At 37.2% G+C, this 25,681-nt stretch overlaps 1 protein-coding gene across 2 annotated transcripts in view; it reads right to left on the bottom strand.

Moving 5' to 3' along the window:
* Nucleotides 1-1,895: 1,895 nt before the first annotated feature.
* SPATA6 (spermatogenesis associated 6) overlaps nt 1,896-25,681 on the bottom strand; it is a 171,405-nt gene continuing 147,619 nt past the window's right edge. The window contains exons 12-13 of one of the 2 annotated variants that reach the window (XM_027537324.1): nt 22,247-22,338; nt 1,896-6,665 (exon numbers count right to left, since the gene is read on the bottom strand). In XM_027537324.1, coding sequence (XP_027393125.1) covers nt 6,485-6,665; nt 22,247-22,338 — 273 coding nt within the window. In that variant the 3' untranslated portion in view covers nt 1,896-6,484. The remainder of the gene's footprint in view (nt 6,666-22,246; nt 22,339-25,681) is intronic. The other variant, XM_027537325.1, reaches the window with a different exon arrangement.

The following is a 25,681-nucleotide window of genomic DNA, read 5'->3' as shown; positions in this document are numbered from 1 at the left end:
GTTCAGAAAAGTTGTGAAGAAAGCACTTTTTCTATTATTCAGTGTTGTTGTCAACCTCCTAGAAATAGACGTTACTGGAAATGTATGTACATAAATCTTTCAACATTTTGTTTGCATATATCACTAATTTTACTGAAAAACAAACACACACAAAAAAACTCCAGTGAAGCATGTGTTTCACTGATGAAAATAAGTCTCTAAATCTATTACAGTGTTCAAAGGCATTAAAGGTTTCCTCTCATTTCTGAACTATATCATAAACTCCAAAGATTAAACTTTTAAAAACTTAAACTGCAACAGAAATGTAGTGATGCTTGTGACAGACTTAAAGTCTATTTTTTTCCTGATAATACTATAGGCACCTGTGCTCTCTTGTTTAATATTTGCATGGAATACTATTTTGCCACTCCTCCACTTTTAGCCTATGTGTGTCCTTTAATATAAAGAGAGTCTCTTGTAGATAGCATATAGTTGGGTCTTGCTTTATTATCCATTCAGCCACTCTGTGTCTTTCGGAGAGCTTAATCCATTTACACTTAAGGCAATCATTGATAGGCAAGGATTTGCTTTTGCCATTTTGCTGTTTTCTGTTTTCTATTTTGTCCCTCTATTCCTCTCTTGTGATCTTCCTTTGTGCCTTGTTGATTTTTTGTAGTAAGATTCTTTAATTCTTTTCTTTTTTAATTTTGTGTGTCTTCTTTACACGTTTGTGTGTGTGTGTGTGATTATCATGTGGTTGGTTAAAATGTCCACTTCCCAAAGTGATATACAGATTTCCTATTAAGCCCATCAAAATCCCAATGACATTTTTTACAGAAATAGAAAAAAAAAAATCATAAAATCGTATAGAACCACCAAAGACTCAGAATAACCAAAGTGATCTTAAAAAAGAGCAAAAAAGCTGGAGACATCATACTCCTGATTTCAAGCTAAACTATAAACCCACAGCAATTAAAACAGTATGGTACTGGGATAAAGACAGAAAAAGAGCAGTGGAACAGAATAGACAGCCCAGAAATAAAGTAACACACACAGAGTCAACTGATCTTTGAAAGGGAGTCAAGAACATACAAAGGGGGAAAACCAGTCTCTTCAACAAATGATTAGGAAAATTATATATCCACATGCAAAAAAAAAAAAAAAGAAAGAAGAAATCAAACCCTTAACTTACATTATACATAAAAATCAAGTCAAAGTGGATTAAAGATTTAAACATAAGACCTGAAATTGTAAAACTCCTAATAGAAAATATAGGGGGAAATCTTGACATTGGTCTTGGCAATGATTTCTTAGATATGACACTGAAAGCAAAAGCAATGAAAGTAAAAATAGACAAAGTGGAACCACGTCACATAGAACCACATAGAAAGGTTCTTCAGTGCAAAGGAAACAATCAACAACAAAAAGACAATCAATGGGATGAGAGAAAATACTTGCAAACCTTATCATCTATTATAGTACTTCTTTCATTGTAATAAGTAAATGTCAGTTTTTCCGCCTATGAACTTGGGTCAGGAACTAGGTTTTTGTTTATCTCTGGACATTAGACCTTCAATAACATTTGTTAAATGGATGAATACTCACAAATTCTGGTTGTCTAAGGATCTTCACATAATTAAACTCAAAGTATATCATTCAGAGATAAATAATACTCTCATAACCCCAACAACAAAAAATTGAGTTTCTCTCCTTTTTCATTTTTGTAAATAAATTTCTAGCTAGTTAGATAATCTGGGATTGGGAGGACAATATCTTTCTTAATTTCTAAAAGGGTGTTCCTCAAACTAACTTTCTCCCACCAGGGCCTCAATAATAAGTAAAAAGCACAATTGCTTGGGGTCCGCTACTCTCAAGGTGCTTATTATGGTCACATACAAATTAGGACAAGAGCAACATAGGTTTTTTGTTTATTTTGATCTGACTTCAAAAATCCATTTTCAATTCTTGAGTTCTCCCAAGTTTTATATCTTTAACTGATTTCTGGACATTTTCCTCAATCTCGCCTCCACCCTCGTAAAAACTGATCAATATTGAGTATATCCCATCTTGGTTTCCTGTTCACAGAAGTCCTTCCCATCTTCCAGTGTCCAGCTAAAAGGCTGCCTCATTTAATGCAGCTCCAAGCCTGTGGTTCTCTTTGTGGTCCATTTTAGCATTCATCATATCCCATCAAAGTTTTTGCAATCTTGTACACAATCTCTAGTTAACAGCATTTGGAGTTTTCTGAACAATCATTTTCTCTCCCATTTTCATGCTTTTACAAGTTCTGTTGCATCAAGCTAGCATACTCTATGCTCATTCTTGTATTATTTTATCACAGAAGTTACCAAACCACTATAAATGCTGGAATATATTGTTTTGTCTCTCTCAATAGATTCTTTGTGCTTATGGGAAGATACATTTAAAAATTTTATACTCTATATCTAACACAGTGCTCAATAAATATGTGATAAATGGGTGAATGAGTGGTTGAATGTGTAACTAGCCTAAGTTTCTAAGATAACATAAAAATAAACATAATAGTTGTAAAATGATTGAGTCACTTTGGAAAGCAATTCTTCAAAATGTTAAACAAAGAGTTTCCATATGACCCAACAATTCTACTCTTAGGTGTATATTCAAGGAAAATAAAAACATATACCCATCACAAACTTCACAAATGTTCATAGTACCAGCATTTTTCATAATATCCCCAAAGTGAAAGCAATGAAAATGCCCACCAACTGAATAGATAAACAAAATAAGATATATGCATATAATAGATTATTTTTTAGCAATAAAAAGAAATAAAGTACCGACACATGTTACAACAGGTATGAGTCCTGAAAACATTATGCTAGATGAAAGAAGCCAGACAAAAAAACTCACATATTATATAATCCCATGTATATGAAATGTCTAAATGTCCAGAGTAGGCATAGAAACAGAAAGCAGATCAGTACGAGTTGTGACAAGGGAAAAAAGGCATGGGGAGCAATTGCTAATGGATACAGGATTCTTTCTGGGGTGATGAAATATTTATAATTAGCTAGTGGTTACAGTTGCACACCTCTGTGACTATACTGAAAACCACTCAACTGTATACTTTTAAAGGGTGAATTTTATAGCATATGAACTATCTCAGAAAAGCCATTATTAGGAATGAGCACAATAATGAGAATTCTCTCCTTTTGGTCCAGATTTTTAATCAAGGGCTTAATCTTTGAAATCAGAATACAACTCTGCTGCCGAAAACTTCCTGATCTACATCGATCAATTACACAATTGTAAAAATGTTGGAACATTAAAAGATCATTCTAAATTAACCTCTTCCTCAATATAGGAAAGAAAACCGAGGTCTAAGAAGGATAGATGACTTAAACAAGGTTATATAACTAGTAGTGAAACCAGGGAAGACACACTCTCAGTCCAATGATTTAATTTTTTCCTTAGCTGAATTAACATTTTCCTTCCTGAAATTCCTAGGATTTTTTTAAGAGAAAAATTACATTAAAAAGAAGGAGACAGACCAATTTATCTTTCATATTGTCTAATAACTATTGCTAGATTGTAGGAAATATTAAAAAGGGGGTTAAGAGAATAAACTATGGCATCTTTCTGCTTCTTTCAATGAGAAAAGGCAGCTATTAGTACTTAGAGGTTTTACTCTTGAAAGATAATACAACATAAGAATTCATCATAATAGTTAGGGAAAACAACAAAGACTACTCTTTCCTCAAGGGAACGGAAATAGACACTTAGCAAAGATGTTAAGTATGTGGAAATTTATATTTGATCCTTCAGGGAGATGTCAAATTTAATTCAGAGGAAAATGTCTCTTAAATATTTTCTAAAGTTCCCCTTTGAGACCCATTTTTTGGTGGCCTTTGTATGATAATGGCAAATATAGGTGCAAAGTAATATATATATATATATTTTTTTTGTACTTACTCACTCAGGAAATTTTCTATGATAGCAAATATTTTCTTTAAAGTTCATATTTGCTCTTTTTACCAAGGAGCCTGGGCTTCCCTTGTGGCTCAGCTGGTAAAGAATCTGCCTGCAGTGCGGAAGACCTGGGCTCAATTCCTGGAGAAGGGAAAGGCTACCCACACTCCAGTATTCTGGCCTGGAGAATTCCAGGCATCATACAGTCCATGGGGTCACAAAGAGTCGGACATGACTGAGTGACTTTCACTTCACTTCACTGATCTTCCCAGGTGGCGCTAGTGGTAAAGAACCTGCCTTCCAATGCAGTAGACAGGAGGCTCAGGTTCATTCCCTGGGTCAGGAAGATCCCCTGGAGGAGGCCATGGCAACCCACTCTAGTATTCTTGCCTGGAGAATCCTATGGACAGAGAAGCCTGGTGAGCTGCAGTCTGTAGGGTCTCAAAGAGTCAGACATGACTGAAGGCATGTAGCACACCAAGAAGCCACTTTTAAATAGGGGAATTTTTCATTTGTTTCCATCAAGGAGGAAAAGATATTAAGTTTTATTGATGTATGATTTTTTAAAAAACCATCATTCAATGCTGACCTTCAAAAACTTATACAAAAAATCATCAGAAAACTTACAACCAGAGGGTAGCTGAGTGATTGTGGAGTCCAGTATTTTCCTGACTCTGTCAACATGTGTCTGCAGATGGCATTTCAGAGGAAGTCTTGGGAGTTGGGGGAGAGGAATGGGAGGGGAAAGATAACCATAACAGCAAACACTGTTACACACTCAATTTAGTTTAGGAAAGTCTGGGTTAATCAATAAATATTTAATGAGCACCAAGTATGTATCAGACTTTCTATTAGATGCTAGAGCGAAGCATGTTTATGCCAGGATTTCTTACAGCCTCAAACATGCTAATGTTTTTACTAAGGTGACCATATGTAGTTTGCCTGAACAATTTGCCACTGTTTTTTTCAGTATTACTAGCAACCCCTTTTTATTCCTGTCATCTTACCCATGACTCTCTAAGTTTGAGTGGTACACAGATTTTTCCTAAACTTACATGACCAATGAAAATACTTGTATCTACATTCCTAAAGCCATCTCTTAGAACAGCAGTCTACAAACACAGTTCAGGAAATGCTGACCTATTCCGTTCCCTCCACTGATAACTGAGGAAACCAAGACCAGAGATCTGTAGCCTAGGATACCTGGCTCCTGTCTCTGATGTGCTTCCAATACATTGCAGATTGCCACAGATAAAACAATCAACATGAAGCTGAAAAGTCTTATTATTAGATAACAGGTATTATGTACTTTCTCCAATTAGAAAAATAAATCGCCCAATTTACATACCAATTCCAACTTAAATAGAGTTCAACTCAAGTATTTTAAGATCATAACTATAAAATTAACCAAAGATGGAATCAATGAGAAAACATTATCTTGTAGTCAACTCTTAAAGTTTGTAAGTCAAGTTTATCATTTCCTATTCTCTGCATTTCTTCTACTCTCTCTAATAAATATAAGGTAACTGATTTCTTTGTATCTTCAAAGCCTAACTGTCCTCAGATGTGTTTGGAGCCAGGGTAGAGGGGAGAGGGGGAAGAAGCTAATTTTATCAACCAACAACTTTTGAGTACAAAGAGTTATGCTCTAATATTTCCTCCCCTTTATGGTTCCCAGGTTTTTTTTTTTTTTTTTAAAGTAAGGTTGCTACTTTCACGGGCTATTTGATACCTATGAATACTCTAAAGAGATTAAATTACAACATAAATCCCTTATTCTTTATGAGTTTTTACAAGCTTTTTAACAAAGGCTATTTTCTGATTCTGGTTCCACCAAAAGTTTTGACTCTAGGAAAAAACAATGCAAAAAAAAAAATCTATCTTTAAAAATCAGTTATTCATATCTGGGGTCACATTTGGCCATTCCTATTTCTCGCTATCTGTTAGGCATTTTAGGTAACTTAGCTAGCTCTTTTAGAGAAGAGGGAGTAAAGGATTATAGAAACTTTAAAAAGAAAACTATATCTTAGGAGCTAAGACATTAATAGCCTTTTCTTAGGGAGCAAACAGTAGAAAATACTAGTTAAAATAGAGTTTAAACTCCTGGTAAATTCATCTCTGTATATGTTTTTTTGCCTATGACCAAGAAATGAAAGTTAATAATAAAAATAATCTTAGTCAGACAAGATAACCGGTCGAGCAAATGGAAAGAAAATTACAAGGTGATGAAGGCAGAAGAGCATTTTTAGAGAGAATATGTTCTTGGATTTGTAGCTGGTGACATGAGAGACATGTGACAGGACAGCCTTCTCGTAATCAGAATGGAGGTTTTGACTGTGTTGCAGAACTGTGGGAATATAGCACTCTCTACTGTGATTGGAAAAAGAAGGCTTGCCCATGATACTTTATCATTTGAAATAATAAACTTAAAGTCTAACTACTGTGCTCAATTAGAACCACCTGATTAAAAAAAATAAAAGAGTACAGGTATTGATCACATCAAACGTTTTCATTGAGAAGTTGACAAGGACACTCATACAGTTTATCGCGGCTGATCTCAGAAGCTTTCCTGTGTATGAGAAACAGAACTACAGGCCTTTTTGTATAAGTTCCTGTATATCTTGTCCATGCTGTTCTCAAAGATGGGTCGGTGGGATTTTCCTTTGTAAGAGGCTGCCCTGTTGGACCAGTATTCACCATCATCCAAATGGAGGGTGCCACGTGGCCGTTGAAATGAGCTATAGAAAAGGATATAAACGATTAAAACAATAGTGAAGCAAAATGAGAGGTGGGATATAAAAATTAAATATTTACTAAGAACTTTATAGGCTTGATAACACTTTTTTATTTGTTAGAAAGAAATACTGACTTTTTAAAAGGCTAAGTTTATTTTTTAAACAAATAATGAACCCACTTCAATAAATTAAGTACTTATTATAGATAAGACCTCTCAGGCATGTTAGATGTGCCATGTAAAACTGTTATGTTCTTGCTATAAAAGGTTACAAATATTTTATTCATCTATTTGGAATCTCAATCCACAGAAAACAATTTCTTCCCTGACTTATCAGTCTCATGATTTTACAGTACTTGTGAACTGTGAAACAAGAACTCTTGAAGCTGGATATCTATAAAAAGAATTTGCTGTTTCACCTGGAGTCAATCTGCCACATGAACACAATAAAAGTGGTCATGAAAAAAGGCACAAAGTGGCTTAGAGCCTGCCGTACCCTTAGAGCCTGACACAGTGTCGATGAGGATGTAAAATAATGAGAACACTTATACACTTTGCAAAACCGTTTGGCATGACTCAGTAAGGTTACATACACAACTCTAGCCAACCCCCTGGCTCCTAAGTATCCCAGCAAAATCCTCACATGTGTGCACCAGAAGATATGTGCCAACATGTTCATAATCACACGCTTTGTAATAGAACTAAAAACTGCAAGCAATCTAAATATCTGTTTATGTTGGAACAAAAAACTGAGCTGTGGTGAGTGCATACAGTGGTATAATATGCAGCAGGGAAAATTAAAGATCTACGGCTACATGCATCAACATAGGTGAAACTGAAAAATTAATTCAGTGCAAAAAAGAAAACTTCAAACAATAAACAGTTAAAATTACATTTGTGTAGAATAGTTTAAAACAAGGAAAATTAAATAATTCATTGCTTAAGGGTAGATACATGTGTGGTATAACTATAAAGAAAAAAGAAAAATCACAATAGCAGTTATTTCTATGGAAAGAGGTGCGACTTGTTAGCGGCATAAGGTTATGTTCTATTTCTTAAGTTGGATGATAAGTAAATGGGCACTCCTTTTATTGCTGTTGCTATTTAGGACACACAAGTCTTAAGTATATACCTCTGTTACGGCTGACATATTTTATAATAGCATTAAAAAATTCACTTCTGTAAATCGTGTTAATAGGTGTCTCTATCTCCTGATGGCTTTGCTAAAATGGGAATCTACCTCATATATTCCAGCAATCTTACTAGATTTTATCAAACTTTCTTTACACCTGGTACCACCTCTTTCACACTGGAAAATTTTGAAAATGATAACATGATTAACCTTACTTTTACTTTGTCCATTCAGTTTCAGAGAGGTAATTAACACAATTTTAAATAATGTTAGTATAATCTTTAAAATATTTCAAAAGGCCTTAGCCAAGTCTGCAATGCTATTGCTTTCATATAGTTTCCACCTTTCATTAGCTTAGCTTCAGAAACAGTCTAGCCAAATGAATACAAGTTCTTTCATACAGTTTCTCACAATCCAAACTCCTGCCTAAAAACAGTCACTCAAAACAGTTTTTTGTACATTTTGAGTCAAATGGTAAAGAAATCACATACATAAACACATTAATAGAATATTTTTGCATATACTCTGTACCTCTGCAAACATTCTACAAGTCTAAGGCCCCACGTTTGCCTCTGTTCCCTCATACTACTTTCAGTTCAGTTCAGTTGCTCAGTTGTGTCCGACTCTTTGTGACCCCATGGACTGCAGCATGCCAGGCTTCCCTGTCCTTCACCACCTCCCGGAGCTTGCTCAAACTCATGTCCATCAAGATGGTGATGCCATCTAACCATCTCATCCTCTGTCGGTCCCTTCTCCTCCTGCCTTCAATCTTTCCCAGCACAGGGTCTTTTCCAGGGAGTCAGTTCTTCGCATCAGGGGGCCAAAGTATTGGAGTTTCAGCTTCAGCATCTGTCCTTCCAAGGAATATTCAGGACAGATTTCCTTTAGGATTTCCTTTAGGATTGACTGATTTCCAAGGGACTCTCAAGAGTCTTCTTCAACACCACAGTTCAAAAGCATCAGTTCTTCAGCACTCAGCTTTCTTAATGGTCCAACTCTCACATCCTTACATGACTACTGGAACAACTACAGCTTTGACTAGATGGATCTTTGTTGGCAAAGTAATGTCTCTGTTTTTTAATACATTGTCTAGGTTGGTCATAGCTTTTCTTCCAAGGACCAAGTATCTTAATTTCATGGCAGTGGTCACCATCTGCAGTGATTTTGGAGTCCAAGAAAATAAAGTCTCTCACTGTTTCCATTGTTTCCCCATCTATTTGCCGTGAAGTGATGGGACAAGATGCCATGATCTTAGTTTTCTGAATGTTGAGTTTTCAGCCAGCTTTTCACTCTCCTCTTTCACTTTCATTAAGAGGCTCTTTAGTTCCTCTTTGCTTTCTGCCATAAGGGTGGTGTCATCTGCATATCTGAGGTTACTGATATTTCTCCAGGCAGTCTTGATTCCAGCTTGTGCTTCATCCAGCATGGCATTTCACATGATGTACTCCACATAGAAGTTAAACAAGCAGAGTGACAATATACAGCCTTGATGTACTTTTTTCCCAATCTGGAACCACTGTTCCATGTCCAGTTCTAAATGCTGCTTCTTGACCTGCATACAGATTTCTCAGGAGGCAGGGAAGGTGGTCTGGTAGTTCCACCTCTTTAAGAATTCTCCACATTGGAAAGCCCTCATAATACTTTAGGAGTCCCCATATGTTATCTTTTTTTCATTGGATTGTATTTGCTTTATTTGTTGCTGTGTTTTGTTTTACATCAAGTCATGCACTAATTAATATTCACAAAGCACAGATCTGTACTTTATGTCCCTGTTGTCCATAGTCATCAACTTTACTGCATAATAATGTCCTTTTCTGAACTCTGTATTTTGCCAGGCTAGTTCTACCACAATAAACCTACTCAACACAAATTCGAATTTCTATTAAGCCACTACCCAAATCTCAGAAAAGTAAGCAATAGTAGGGACATTAACTTTGAAAATCATTGTGTAGGTTTTTCTGATATTGTAAATCTAATTCCTAATCTCTATCATAAATTATTATATTTAATGCCATCAGGCATAGATTTGCTACTGCTTTGGTATTATTAGACAATACTTTTTTTCATATCACAAAGCTGCTTTAAAATATCAATGCTATCTCAATGGCTTGCAATGAATAAATAAAGTCCAATAACCTTTTCAGAAGCAACTGTGAACCTGGAGAGTTTCTGTAAAAAAAGAGCTGAAGTGGTCAAAACAGATATCCTAAAACGCTTTAAAAATCCTGAAGATTTTGACAGGGAGATATTTCTTTTTAAAATTGTAAAACTTTAGACAGTATTGTGGTTCTCTGGAAAGAATTGGGAATTGGCTCATCCTGTAAGTCTGAATTGCAAAGTAGAGATGTTTGCAAAACAGGTCCTAATATAGCCCATGGATAGGTGCAAACAAAGAACAGCAGAATCTTAAAAGCAACATTTACTTCTAGACATAGAAGCACTGGCTATCTAACTAATAGATTGTGAACATATTGAGTCAATTCTAATTTTCCATTACCGAGAACATTAATAAGCTTAAAATGGGTAAGCAACACTAAAACATCTTATTATAGTAATAGGCTTTTAAAGACCACACTTCTGTATTTTACTAAGAGTATCTCCAGCATTCATTCATTCAAAGCACTCAAAGTTCCTACTCTACAAAGCATAGCATCAGTGTTATGTAACATAAAATGGTTATCTTCAAAGCAGGATAAAATTGCTATTTTATTAAATGCAGCATAGATATATATTTTTTTAGCAATTTTCTCTTGCCTCTTCAATAGGGAGCTCTCTATTTAATTATGACAATGCTATTAAAAAAAAAACACACACAAAAAAGAACAGAGACTAGGATAATATCTGCGAACTAAGCACTTTCAAAATTTAAATGTTGTTAAGATATAAATTATAAATTTTTAAAGCCTTGCATATATTTAGACAAGAGAAAGGTCTTACGCAGCTTAACATGTACTAGGATACCAAGGGCATGACTAAGTTTTATACTCAGAAAAGGAGGAACTCACTTGAAACCCTGACAGTGTTTTCTGTATCAGTATGAAATGCAGACCAAGTACATACCACTTTACACACGGTATTCAGATAACATATCTATAAAGTGATATACATGAAGAAAAGGTCAGAGGGTAAGATATATGGCACACAAATGATAAGAACAGGTGGCAAGAATACACAAAAGAACTGTAAAAAAAGATCTTTATGACCCAGACAATCACTATGGTATGATCACTCACCTAGAGCCAGACATCCTGGAATATTAAGTCAAGTGGGCCTTAGGAAGCATCACTATGAACAAAGCTCGTGGAGGTGATGGAAATCCAGTTGAACTATTTCAAAATGCTGTTAAAGTGTTGCAGTCAGGTCAGCAAATTTGGAAAACTCAGCAGTAGCCACAGGAGTGGAAAAGGTCAGTTTTCATTCCAACCCCAAAGAAGGCAATGCCTAAGAATGCTCCAACTATGGCACAAGTGCACTCATCTCACACGCCAGCAAAGTAAAGCTCAAAATTCTCCAAGCCAGGCTTCAGCAGTATGTGAATCGAGAACTTCCAGATGTTCAAGCTAGATTTAGGAAAGGCAGAGGAACCAGACATCAAATTGCTAATATCCGTTGGATCATCAAAAAAGGAAGAGAGTTCCAGAAAAAACATCTATTTCTGCTTTACTGACTAAGCCAAAGCCTTTGACTGTGTGGATCCACAACACACTGTGGAAAATTCTTCAAGAGATGGGAATACCAGACCATCTTACCTGCCTCCTGAAAAATCTGTATGCAGGTCAAGAAGCAACAGTTAGAACTGGACATGGAATAGCAGACTGGTTACAAATTGGGAAGGAAGTACGTCAAGGCTGTATATTTCCACCCTGCTTATTTAACTTATATGCAGAGTACATCATGTGAAACGCTGGGCTGAATGAAGCACAAGCTGGAATCAAGATTGACTGGAGAAATATCAGTAACCTCAGATATGCAGATGACACCACCCTTATGGCAGAAAGCGAGCAGGAACTAAAGGGCCTTTTGACGAAAGTGAAAGAGGAGAGTGAAAAAGCTGGCTGAAAACTCAATATTCAGAAAACTAAGATCATGGCATCCGATCCCATCACTTCATGGCAAATAGATGGGGCAATGATGTAAATAGTGAGAGACTTTATTTTCCTGGACTCCAAAATCACTGCAGATGGTGATCACTGCCATGAAATTAAAAGATGCTTGCTCCTTGGAAGAAAAGCTATAACCAACCTAAATAGCATATTAAAAAGTAGACACATTACTTTACTGACAAAGATCCATGTAGTCAAAGCTTTGGTTTTTCCAATAGTCATGTATGGACGTGAGAGTTGGACCATAAAGAAAGCTGAGAGCCAAAGTTTTGATGCTTTTAAATTGTGGTATTGGAGAAGACTCTTGAGAGTCCCTTGGACTGCAAGGAAATCAAACCAGTCAATTCTAAAGGAAATTTGTCCTGAATATTCATTGGAAGGATTGATGTTGAAGCTGAAACCTGTTGTGAAGAATAGACTCATTGAAAAAGACCCTGATGCCGGGCAAGATTGAAGACAGGAGAAGGGGCTGACAGAGGATGAGATGGTTGAATGGCATCACCGACTCAATGGACATGAGTTTGAGCAAGCTCCAGGAATTGGTGATGGACAGGGAAGCCTGGCATGCTGCAGTCCGGGGGGTCACAAAGAGTCAGACACAAATGAGTGACTGAATAAATATACTGGATGGATGTATGATGGATATATGGATAGATGTAAGTAAGGAATGTAGGAAGGAAAGATTCAAAATCCTGGAGATCAGGATAGATGATAGGGAGAAGCTTTAATATGAGGTAATAAAATTGTGAAAGCATTTTGCATCTTTAAAGTTACAACAGAAAATAAAATGTCATAAAATATCATTAAAGCCATCAAGAGACTTCTGGTTCAAGATGCTGGAATAGAAAGACGTGCACTCATCTCCTCCTGCAAGGGCACCAAAATCACAACTAGCTATTGAACAACCATCCACAGGAGGACCCTGGAACCTACCGAGAAAGATACCCCATGTCCGAAGGCAAAGAAGAAGCTGCACTGAGATGGCAGGAGAGGCACAATCACAGTAAAATCAAATCCCACACCCGCTGGGTGGGGGACTCACAAACTGGAGACCAATAGTACCAAAGAAATTCTCCCACTGTTGTGAATGTTTGGAACCTGACATCAGGCTTCCTAGTCTGGGCACTCGACAAAGGGACTGGGAATCCTCAGGGAATCCGATCTTGAAGGCCAGAGGGATCTGATTATAATACTTCCACAGGGTTGGGGGAAACAGAGACTCCAGTCTTGGAGGGCACAAACAAAACCTTGAGTGCACCAAGACTCAGAGAAAAGGAGCAGTGATTCCACAGGAAACTGAACCCAAACTACCTGCTAGTGTTGGAGGGTCTCCTGTGGAGGTGTGGGTCAGCAGGGGCTCACCACAGGGATGGGGGGACTGGTGGCAGCTGTCTGGGAAAGCCCCATCTTGGCGGTCACCCTTAACTCCCAAGGGATGGGTCACCTCAGGCCAGAAAGCTACCAGAGAGGGAGCAAACCCTTCCCATCAGCAGATAATCAGATCAAAGATTTACTGAGCAAGGCCCTGCCCACCAGAGCAAGACTCAGTTTTTCCCACCACAGTCCTTCTCATCAAGAAGCTTACACAAGCCTCTTAGCCTCTGCCATCAGAGAGCAGACAGAAGAAGCAAGAACCACAATCCCACAGGGAGTAAAACAAAACCATGTTAAGAAAGTTAATTAGTATGAAAAAGCAGAAAGTTACATCTCAGATGAAGCGACAAGATAGTGTCAGAATAGTGATAGTGGTTGGTCCCGCTGTCAGAGAATGTCTGCAGAGGGGTAATTTTGGCCAAGATCTCAAGTTCCCTTTTGACTTCTGCTGAGAGAAGCTTTAAGGCAAGCAAGTGGGTGATTACTTTGAGTGTGATTCCCTCATATTTGAGATGGAAAGTAGAATGGGAGTGACTTCTTGCCCTATTATATAACTTGGGGATAAAACAAATAATATCATAATCATTCATCCATGGACTAGTGTCTCCCTAATATACTCTCTAGTCTCTCCTGAACATATTTACAGCCTATGCATACACATAATATTCTAGACGACCAGGGATAGATAGAACTTTATCAAGGACAACTGTGGCTATCTTGTCCCTGGAATTTTATTGTCTGTCCATTAAGCAGTAAGTAAGATCTCAAGTACTCCCATACTGTTTGCTATTATCAGAATAATGATAGTGAATATAATTCAGGATCTTGGAAAAAGAACGGAGGTAAAGATTGAGATGATGCAAGAAATGTCTACCACAGACCTAAAAGAACTAAAGAACAAACAAACAAGAGATGAATAGTACACTAGAAGGAATCCATAGCAGAATAACTGAAGCATGGATAAATGACCTGGGGGACAGAATGGTGGAAACCACTGCCACGAACAGAATATAGAAAAAAGGATGAAAATAAAAGAAGCCAGCCTAAAAGACCTCTGGAACAACATTATCACATGAACATTCACATTATAGGGATCCCAGGAGGACAAGAGAGAAAAAGGACCTGAGAAAATATTTGAGGAGATAATAGCTGAAAACTTCCCTAACATGGAAAAGGAAATAGTCAACCAAGTCTTGGAAGCACACAGAGTCCCAGGCAGGATAAACCCAAGGAGGAATACACTGAGACACATAACAATCAAACTGACAAAAATTAAAGACAGAGATAAAATATTAAAGCAACAGGGGAAAAACAACAAAAAAACATATAAGGGAACTCCCATAAGGCTGATTTCTCAACAGAAACTTTACATGACAGAAGGGAACAGCATGACATATTTAAAGTGATGAAAGGGAAGAATGTACAACCAAGAATACTCTACTCAGCAAGACTCTCCTTCAGATTTGATGGAGAAATCAGAAGTTTTACAGACAAGCAAAAGTTAAGAGAATTGCACCACCAAACCAGCTTTACAACAAATGCTAAAGGCAGAAAATAAGAGAAGGAAAAGCCCTACCTAAAGAAAATAAGCCCCAAACAATTAAGAAAACGGTAATAGGATTACCTTAAGGTAAGATTTAATTACCTTAAATGTAAATGGATTAAATGCACCCAAAAGACACAGATTGGCTGAGCAGATGAAAACCTGTGCATGTATGCACTTCCACTTACAATACTCTACTTGACACCCCAAACTGTATGCAGTTATTTTATATTGTTAGGTTAATCATGTCCCCATTATGACTTGCAATTGTAATTATCTTTTATTTTTTGTCTGACTATTGATTGTGAAAACTGATAAACATCTTTTACTATTTGTGATTATGTAACTATTACTCAATACTACTGTATCATGATTGGTCAACAGAAATATTATAGAATTCTATATCACCAAAGCTACCATTTAATAGAAAAACCTGTAATCACTTTTTAAAATCCATATGCATATCAGAATTACCTTGGAATTTTTTGGAAAAAAAAAAAAAAAAGACAACAAGATTTCTTGGTAAATTATAGCAGTAGTTCTCAAACTTTAACACACATCAGAGTCATCTGAAGGGCTTATTACAACTCAGATTATTGAGTCTCACACCCAGAATAACTAACTGAATATGTCTGAGGTGGGGTCCAAGAATTTGAATTTCTAACAAATACCAGGGTATTTATGATACCACTCATCTAGGAACTACAGTAAATTACTGGCTTTTCTATAGAAATGTGAAACTTTAGGGAAAAAATTGGATGTTGTTTAAGTTCTTTTACTATTCACATAAACTATATAGTAAACATTAATAGAAGTTTATTCAAATGAATTTACTGAAGACTGGTTACTTACAGGTCACTTACTTCCCTTTCTTGGATGTGTAGAAATGAGCCACTGACAAGAAATAAGATCTGGTTGCTTTCATCATCATTAATTCCACTGTTGATTCCTCATCTAGAGATGTTATTAAATATCACAACCATACAGTGTTTACTTAAGTAATGCCTTAAAGCTTCAACAAATGCAGTTGATCATTATTAATAAAGGACTTAATTTTAATATCTGAACTTTTTTTAAAAAACTGAGCTCCTAGTACACATCAGAGACCTTGATACACAGTCAAAAACAAAGGTAGGAAAAACATTGGTGCCTTATGCTTAACACGAGGAGGCAAGACAGACACAGAATGAAACAATCATTATGGGATAAATACTGCTAATTGAGAATATATACGTGAGAGGAAATGGTAGGATAAAGGAAAAAACGACAGTCTAAGATCCAACCAGTCCATCCTAAAGGAAATCAGTCCTGGGTGTTCATTGGAAGGACTGATGTTGAAGCTGAAACTCCAATACTTTGGCCACCTGATGCGAAGAGCCGACTCATTTGAAAAGACCCTAATGTTGGGAAAGATTGGAGGCAGGAGGAGAAGGGGACGACAGAGGATGAGATGGTTAGATGGCATCACTGACTCAATGGACATGAGTTTGGGTAAACTCCAGGAGTTGGTGATGGACAGGGAGGCCTGGCATGCTGCGGTTCATGGAGTTGCAAAGAGTCAGAATATGACTGAGCAACTGAACTGAACTGAACTGAACTGAACTGCTGAGGTCATAAAAGGTATCTCAGAAGATGGAATAACTTGAGCTTAGTCCTAAAGAATGGATAGACATTCACTAGATAAACAAGATGGCATTGGTTATTCTCTATATCATACTATAACAGAACCAAGGCACAAATTATCTGAAACATCATAATATACCAGGTCACACAAAATCCAAAGAATTCAAATTAAAATTAAGCAACATTTTTCTCACTTAAAACTGAAAGTTTATTCTTGTTCAAGGGACTTTAAGTCTATGTATTATTTTGATTTTTTTTCCCATTTACTAGTACCAAAGACAGCTTTTTGGCTATGTGTTACACCTTGGTAAATTCATCAAGTTAACTGGATAGTAAGCAATGGCAGGAGATTAAAATTACAGTCAATCTGTGTTATTCAAGAACATATAGTTAAAGTTTAAACTAGTCACTTTGAGATTACGTTATAAACAATTTCATAATTATAAAATTTATGTTGAGCATATTCCTACTGTTAGTAACCTGCAAAATATGTACAAGTAAATAGAAAACAGTTTATATAAATAGCCAGTCCCATAAAACGACAACATAGCTAAAAATTCAGGGCGATAGTTATAAATGGCCATGTAATATTCTAAACATGAAATTAAAATTATTTTTATACTCTTCTCTATTTCTGTGGCCAACTCCCATCATGAAGTATCACCCCTTTCCTGATATTTCAGTTCAGTTCAGTTCAGTCGTTCACTCATGTCCGACTCCTTGCGACCCCATGAATCGCAGCACGCCAGGCCTCCCTGTCCATCACCAACTCCCAGAGTTCACTCAGACTCACATCCATCGAGTCAGTGATGCCATCCAGCCATCTCATCCTCTGTCGTCCCCTTCTCCTCCTGCCCCCAATCCCTCCCAGCATCAGAGTCTTTTCCAATGAGTCAACTCTTCGCATGAGGTGGCCAAAGTACTGGAGTTTCAGCTTTAGCATCATTCCTTCTAAAGAAATCCTAGGGCTGATCTCCTTCAGAATGGACCGGTTGGATCTCCTTGCAGTCCAAGGGACTCTCAAGAGTCTTCTCCAACACCACAGTTCAAAAGCATCAATTCTTCGGCTCTCAGCCTTCTTCACAGTCCAACTCTCACATCCATACATGACCACAGGAAAAACCATAGCCTTGACTAGATGGACCTTTGTTGGCAAAGTAATGTCTCTGCTTTTCAATATGCTATCTAGGTTGGTCATAACTTTCTTTCCAAGGAGTAAGCGTCTTTTAATTTCATGGCTGCAGTCACCATCTGCAGTGATTTTGGAGCCCCCAAAAATAAAGTCTGACACTGTTTCCACTGTTTCCCCATCTATTTCCCATGAAGTGATGGGACCGGATGCCATGATCTTCATTTTCTGAATGTTGAGCTTTAAGCCAACTTTTTCACTCTCCATTTTCACTTTCATCAATAGGCTTTTTAGTTCCTCTTCCCTTTCTGCCATAAGGGTGGTATCATCTGCATATCTGAGGTTATTGATATTTCTCCCTGCAATCTTGATTCCAGCTTGCGCTTCTTCCAGTCCAGCGTTTCTCATGATGTACTCTGCATATAAGTTAAATAAGCAAGGTGACAATATATAGCCTTGACGTACTCCTTTTCCTATTTGGAACCAGTCTGTTGTTCCATGTCCAGTTCTAACTGCTGCTGCCTGATATTTAGTTAGGACTAATTCTCAAACTGGACAGTGATGCTGCTGCTGCTGCTGCTGCTGCTAAGTCGCTTCAGTCGCGTCCGACTCTGTGCGACCCCATAGACGGCAGCCCACCAGGCTCCCCTGTTCCTGGGATTCTCCAGGCAAGAACCCTGGAGTGGGTTGCCATTTCCTTCTCCAATGCATGAAAGTGAAAAAATAAAGTGAAGTCGCTCAGTCGTGTCTGACTCCTAGCAAATTATACATGGAAGAGAATTTTCAACATCCTGAAAACTGAAGAAATTTGAAATATATACAGAAGGTATTAAAAAGAGAAAGAGATCTAAGGACCCTGGTAATTGGTAACGGTACAATAGCAAATGTCCAAAATTTCCTGAAAGGCAGTATGAAAGTTGAGAAGGACTATCTTCACAGTAGTAAATTCTTTCCCGAATCCAGCTCTCAAATCCCAAATTATTAGAAAAGGTCGCTTAATAATTTCTTAATAAGAGATTTCTTTCAAGTGAATTTCATATTCAAAGGTGATAGAAGAGACAGGACAGTTAGCACGGGAAATGCAATAACAAGTACTCTGATAACCACAATGAATATCTAGATCATAAGATAAAGGATTGAGTCCTGGGCATAGATTTTTCTGGGAAAAAAAAAATGAAAGAAAATAATTTCTCATTATGAATATTCTTTATTTGATTGTCATTATATTTCCCCTTAGTTCTTTAAACATAGCTGCTACATCCTCGGGGCCAGCTCAAGCTGTTTTTAATAATTCATTTTCCATGTGTATGGGTCACACTTAACTGTTTCTTTGCATGTCCCATAATCTTTTGTCAAAAACAACAATTTAGATAAAAATTGCAGCAACTCTGGGTTCTGTCTCCTTACCTAGAGTTGTTGTTATTTGTTTAGTGACTTGTCTAGACCTATGCCATGGAGTCTGTTTCCCTTGCACACTGTAGTTGCTGGTGTCTCTTGTTCTTTTCTTTTTTTTTTTAAATTATTGTTTCCATTTTTAAGCCTGGCCTTCTAGAGGTTGCCCTGGGTCAGCATAGCTTCAGTCAGTTCAGTTCAGTTCAGTTGCTCAGTCACGTTCGACTCTTTGCGACCCCATGAATCACAGCACGCCAGGCCTTCCTGTCCATCACCAACTCCCAGAGTTCACTCAGACTCACGTCCATCAAGTCAGTGATGCCATCCAGCCATCTCATCCTCTGTCGTCCCCTTCTCCTGCCCTCAATCCCTCCCAACATCAGAGTCTTTTCCAATGAGTCAACTCTTTGCATGAGGTGGCCAAAGTACTGGAGTTTCAGCTTTAGCATCATTCCTTCCAAAGAATACCCAGGACTGATCTCCTTTACAATGGACTGACTGGATCTCCTTGCAGTCCAAGGGAATCTCAAGAGTCTTCTCCAACACCACAGTTCAAAAGCATCAATTCTTCGGCACTCATCATAGCTTGCTGCTGCTACTGCTGCTAAGTCGCTTCAGTCGTGTCCGACTCTGTGTGACCCCACAGACGGCAGCCCACCAGGCTCCCCTATCCCTGGGATTCTCCAAGCAAGAACACTGGAATGGGTTGCCATTTCCTTCTCCGATGAATGAAAGTGAAAAGTGAAAGTGAAGTCATGTCTGACTCTTAGCAACCCCATGGATTGCAGCCCACCAGGCTCCTCCATCCATGGGATTTTCCAATGATTGGGTCAGAGTCAATAACCCTATAAAGTTTCCATTTTTTTGCCAATGGATCTATGTGTGGCTTAGGGAATATATTTAACATTTATATGGTTGACAAAACTGCCCTGGAGTTTGCTTTCTGCCTTCACAAGATCTGACATTCATCCATGGACTAGTGGCTCCCTAATATACTCTCTAGTCTCTCCTGAACATATTTACAGCCTATGCATACACATAATATTCTAGACAACCAGGGATAGATAGAACTTTATCAAGGACAGCTGTGGCTATCTTGTCCCTGGAATTTTATTGTCTGTCCATTAAACAGTAAGTAAGATCTCAAGTACTCCCTTACTGTTTGCCAGTAGGATCATTATTGTTTCCATTAATCCCTCTACACATGTCATTTCCTATACTATGCTCCATATAAAGTCAGTCCCCTCAGGAAGAGGAACTGCCTGACTTTTGGCATAACTGCCCCAAAACCTTTGTGCCAAGGATCTGGGGGTCCAGGTGGGCCTTGGAGCTCCAAGGAAAATGGCATAGACTCCTAATGCTCTTATAGAACCTCAGTAGATTTTCTTGATAAATGCTTCTCAATTTGTAAGTTTTTAGTCAATTTCCAGAGTCCTTAAGTCCTTTTTTTTTGATAATTCCATTCAGTTTTGTTGCTTTTGGAGGAGAGGATTTGCTGCGATCCTCACTCAGCCATTCCAGAGGTCCATGTGGACTTCCCCTTGACCCCGGTGTCAGAGGATGTCTGCAGAGGGGTAATGTTGGCCAAGATCTCAAGTTTTGACTTCTGCTGAGAGAAGCCTTAAGGCAAGCAAGTGGGTAATTACTTTGAGTGTGATTCCCTCATCTTTGAGATGGAAAGTAGAATGGGAGTGACTTCTTGGCCTATTATAAAACTTGGGGATAAAACAAATAATATCATGATCAGTTCAGTACCTTCTGGAGTTAATAACAAAGGTACTCTTATAAAATGTCTTGGAGCATTAACCATTCTGTCCTATTGTTTCAATTATGTCCTAAGGGTCCAAGAGAAGAGGCAAGGAGTGTACTGTAATCTTAAAAATGTGTCAGTATAACTTTCCTGATGCTCTGCTTAACTCTCTCACTGGAGAGGTACTAAAACAGTCTCAGGTGACCTAAAGCTGAGCCATTAACATTGCCTGTGAACTGGAAAAAGAATCAATACTAAGGTTTACGGCAAACTTTAAACAGAAACAAGTGCTTTTCCAAATATGGTCCTTATATTACTTGCATTAGAATCATGTACAATATTTTTAAAAATGTTAATTTCTAGGTCTCACTCCTATATATAAGGAACCAGAATCTACGGAAGTAGAAAGTAGAAATCTGTATTTTTAGAAGCAATATCATGCATATAAAATTTTGAAAATCAGACTGTTTACCAACCCCTTATCAACCCTACTCACTTCTTATCCAAAGTAGAATTAATTATGTGGATACAGAACACAAAATTGGAATGCTAATCCATATGACAATAATTTAGGGAACAGAAGTCTAAGTAACAATAATAAATGGTAAAAATTCTTCCCAAGGTATGTACTTTCTTGCACCTTCCTTTTCCTGTTTGAATCACTTCTTCTTCAAACTCACTTAAAATACAGGGAAAGTAGAATATTCCTTTAAGATTGGGAAGCAGTAACTTTGGACAGGAGTTTACATTTATACTCTGTGTAATGAACACAAGGAAAAGTCCTCACATGTTCGTGAAACGCTTACACGAGCCTACCACGGTAAAGATCAGAGATTTCAGTCCATATCCCTGGTTAGCAATAAAACATATTCCATTATCTGGAACTTTTTTCCTTACACTTGTTCAGAAAACTCAGGAAGGCGGAAGACATAGTAATCAGTGGTATAGCATCAATCAGTCATACAGACTCAGAGAAATTTTAGTTATATAAACTCAAAATTTACACATTCAGTTTTTAACACCACACTTAATGGCAATTAACACAGTTTTCAAAAGTCTTCATGAGATATGTTAGTATAATTTTGCAAAAATTTTATTATTACTACAACATTTCTGAAATTTTAGGCTAGAAGAGCTGAATTTCTCCTATACTATTGAAAAATAATTTTTAAATTATAATAAATTAAAATAATTTAGCTTACTTATGGACAAAAATTATGAAACCTGTTGTTTGGATGAGAGTTAATACATCCTGAAATAAATTAGGACTATGTGGATTTGCAAGGCAGCCAAATACACTGTAAATTTTAAGTAGAAAGAAAGGCAACACCATTAACTGACCATATCTGTTTTCATTGAAAATTTTCAGTAATGCAAACATTAAAACATTTTACTAGGATTTTATATAGCTAAAATAAAATATAAATAAGTAAATAAATAAATATAAAAATTTGTCACAAATCCTGCAGATTAAAAATAAGGTTATTTGGACACTAACTATGAGAAGATCTCTGTACACTGCATTAGTCAAGCTCATACCTATACTCTGGGTCACTGTCATAGGCAGAGTCTCTATATAAAAGACCTCTTTTCAGTTCCAGTTCATCTTCTTTCTCTGGGTCTCGCTCATCCTGAAAAATTTAAAGATTTCCATTAATTTATTTTATAATTAAAATTACACCCATGTTTCTTTGGTAATTGTGATCCCCCTCTCCCAATACAAGAGATTGAATTAAATGCTGAATTTCTTAAGGAAAGAAACAAAAAGGTAAATGAGAATTTATTATTCTGTTAAATAAAACTAATATAGCTTTTTTTCTGTTATAGTATCACTTACACTGTTTATCAGAGACTAGCACACAGATGTTTCTTGCATCAGTGAATGATTAGGAATGGATACTGTCTCAAGATACATAATAAAATGTGCAGAAGTGATAGTTCACATACTTTTCCCTGGTGGCTCAGATAGTAAAGCATTTGCCTACAATGCGGGAGACCTAGGTTCGATCTCCAGGTTGGGAATATCCTCTGGAGAAGGAAATAGCAACCCACTCCAGTACCCTTGCCTGGAAAATCCCATGGATGGAGGAGTGTGGTAGACTACAGTCCATGGGGTTGCAAAGAGTCGGACACGACTGAATGACTTTCATTTCACTTCAAAAAGATTATACCTATGCTCTGAAAAATAAGTATTTGGGAAAACTATGCATATGTAAGCATTTAGACATACCTATGGCCCCCCAAAGAAGTGACTTAGCTTTATCACTCATATGCCAAAATGCAGTAACAAGCCATGAGAAGCGAAAACAAAAGCAAAGTAGTTGCAATCAAAACACATGGCTCCTCCCACTCCAGGCAGCCTCTTCTTTACTCCTGACAGATCCACTCAAAGGCAGAAGAAAAAGAATTCTAAAGAGATAGCTTTTTTTGTAAACTATGTCATTCACAGTAGTGCTCTTATATATATTAACTTTATATAATTCAGTATCAAATATCTTTCTCAACTATTGAATAATACTTTTATTCTACAGTCAAATAGGCACAGAAATAGAACTGATGGTAAAGGAACTAGTAAGCACAAATAGACTGTTATAAGGATTAGTATTAATATGTTATTCTTCATTTTATGTAAGAAATTTGTTAAATAAAGATTATGAAGAAAAATGATTTAAAAAAAAAAAAGCTTCTGCACATCAAAGGAAACTATTAGCAAGGTGAAAAGACAGCCTTCAGAATGGGAGAAAATAATAGCAAATGAAACAACCGACAAACAACTAATCTCAAAAATATACAAGCAACTCCTACAGCTCAACTCCAGAAAAATAAACAACCCAATCAAAAAATGGGCCAAAGAACTAAATAGACATTTCTCTAAAGAAGACATACAGATGGCTAACAAACACATGAAAAGATGCTCAACATCACTCATTATCAGAGAAATGCAAATCAAAACCACTATGAGGTACCATTTCACACCAGTCAGAATGGCTGTGATCCAAAAGTCTACAAATAATAAATGCTGGAGAGGGTGTGGAGAAAAGGGAACCCTCTTACACTGTTGGTGGGAATGCAAACTAGTACAGCCACTATGGAGAACAGTGTGGAGATTCCTTAAAAAACTGGAAATAGAACTGCCTTATGATCCAGCAATCCCACTGCTGGGCATACACACTGAGGAAACCAGAAGGGAAAGAGACACGTGTACCCCAATGTTCATCGCAGCACTGTTTATAATAGCCAGGACATGGAAGCAACCTAGATGTCCATCAGCAGATGAATGGATAAGAAAGCTGTGGTACATATACACAATGGAGTATTACTCAGCCATTAAAAAGAATACATTTGAATCAGTTCTAATGAGGTGGATGAAACTGGAGCCTATTATACAGAGTGAAGTAAGCCAGAAGGAAAAACATAAATACAGTATACTAACGCATATATATGGAATTTAGAAAGATGGTAACAATAACCCGGTGTACGAGACAGCAAAAGAGACACTGATGTATAGAACAGTCTTATGGACTCTGTGGGAGAGGGAGAGGGTGGGAAGATTTGGGAGAATGGCATTGAAACATGTAAAATATCATGTAAGAAACGAATTGCCAGTCCAGGTTCGATGCACGATACTGGATGCTTGGGGCTAGTGCACTGGGACGACCCAGAGGGATGGTATGGGGAGGGAGGAGGGAGGAGGGTTCAGGATGGGGAACACATGTATACCTGTGGCGGATTCATTTTGATATTTGGCAAAACTAATACAATTATGTAAAGTTTAAAAATAAAATTAGAAAAAAAAATAAAAATGATAGTTTAGCCACAAAAAAAAAAAAAATTGGTGATGGCATGAAATTAATTAGGAAGAGAGCATTCACTGATAGTTCAGTGATTAAGAATCCACTTTGCAGTGCAGGGGATGCAGGTTCAGTCCCTGGTCAGGGAACTAAGATCCCATACGCTGTGGAGCAACTAAGCCCATGTGCCACAACTACTGAACCAGCATGCTCCAGAGAGTCCACATTCTGCAGCAACTGAAGCCCACATGCTCTGCAGCCTGTGTGCCACAACTAGAGAGCCTACGTGCCACAACTACTGAAGCCCTGGGCACTGGGAGTCCACACATCACACTAGAGAGTCTGTGGGAGGCAAGATCCAGCATGATGCAACAAAGATTGTGTGCTGCAACTAAGACCCAACACAGCCAGATGAATAAGTAAATAACGTAAGCAATAAATACTACAACAGGTTTGAAAATCACAGAAAATGTGAACATATATTTAGAATTATTATAATTTCCAGGTGAATTGAGCACATTACCATTATGAAGCAACTCCATTTATTTCTATTAATGCTTTTTCCCCTGACATTTTTTGGTTTACTTTTAATACAGCTATAATAGTGCTTGGATGATAAGTATTTGTACTTTTATTTTCAACTTTTCCTTGTTATCATATATATATCTTTTTCTTAAATACTATATAGATGGATGTTGCTTACTTTTGTCCAGTCTGATAAATCAATGAAGAAGAGTATATACTATATTATCACAGAAAATGTTATTGCCAGTAGAGAGTACAAAAAACATTACAAGAGAAAGTGCAAGGAATAAAAGAAAAAATGTTTACTCATTTCTAGATCATATAATAAATGACATCAGAAATAAACATAAATCAATATTCCTTATTTAATTTTGTCAGTACGGTTGAAAAAAATTTTTGACCAGAAGTAATAAAAACGTAGACTGAATTTTAAAAGTTTTTGTATGAAAAAATACAGAACTGCCTTTAAGATCTGAATCTTAAATATTCATTAAATAACCCCTGTTTTGAGCTGAGGAGACACGGGTTCAATCCCAGGGTCAGGAAGATCCCCTGGAGAAGGGAATGGCAACCCACTCCAGTATTCTTGCCTGGAGAATCCCATGGACAGAACAGCCTGGTGGGCTACAGACTATGGGGGTCTCAAAGAGTTGGACAT

Source organism: Bos indicus x Bos taurus, chromosome 3, assembly GCF_003369695.1.
Source record: "Bos indicus x Bos taurus breed Angus x Brahman F1 hybrid chromosome 3, Bos_hybrid_MaternalHap_v2.0, whole genome shotgun sequence".
Taxonomy (NCBI): Eukaryota; Metazoa; Chordata; class Mammalia; order Artiodactyla; family Bovidae; genus Bos; species Bos indicus x Bos taurus.
The sequence above is the reverse complement of the archived record's forward strand: the minus strand, read 5'-3'. Positions and strand labels throughout refer to the sequence as shown.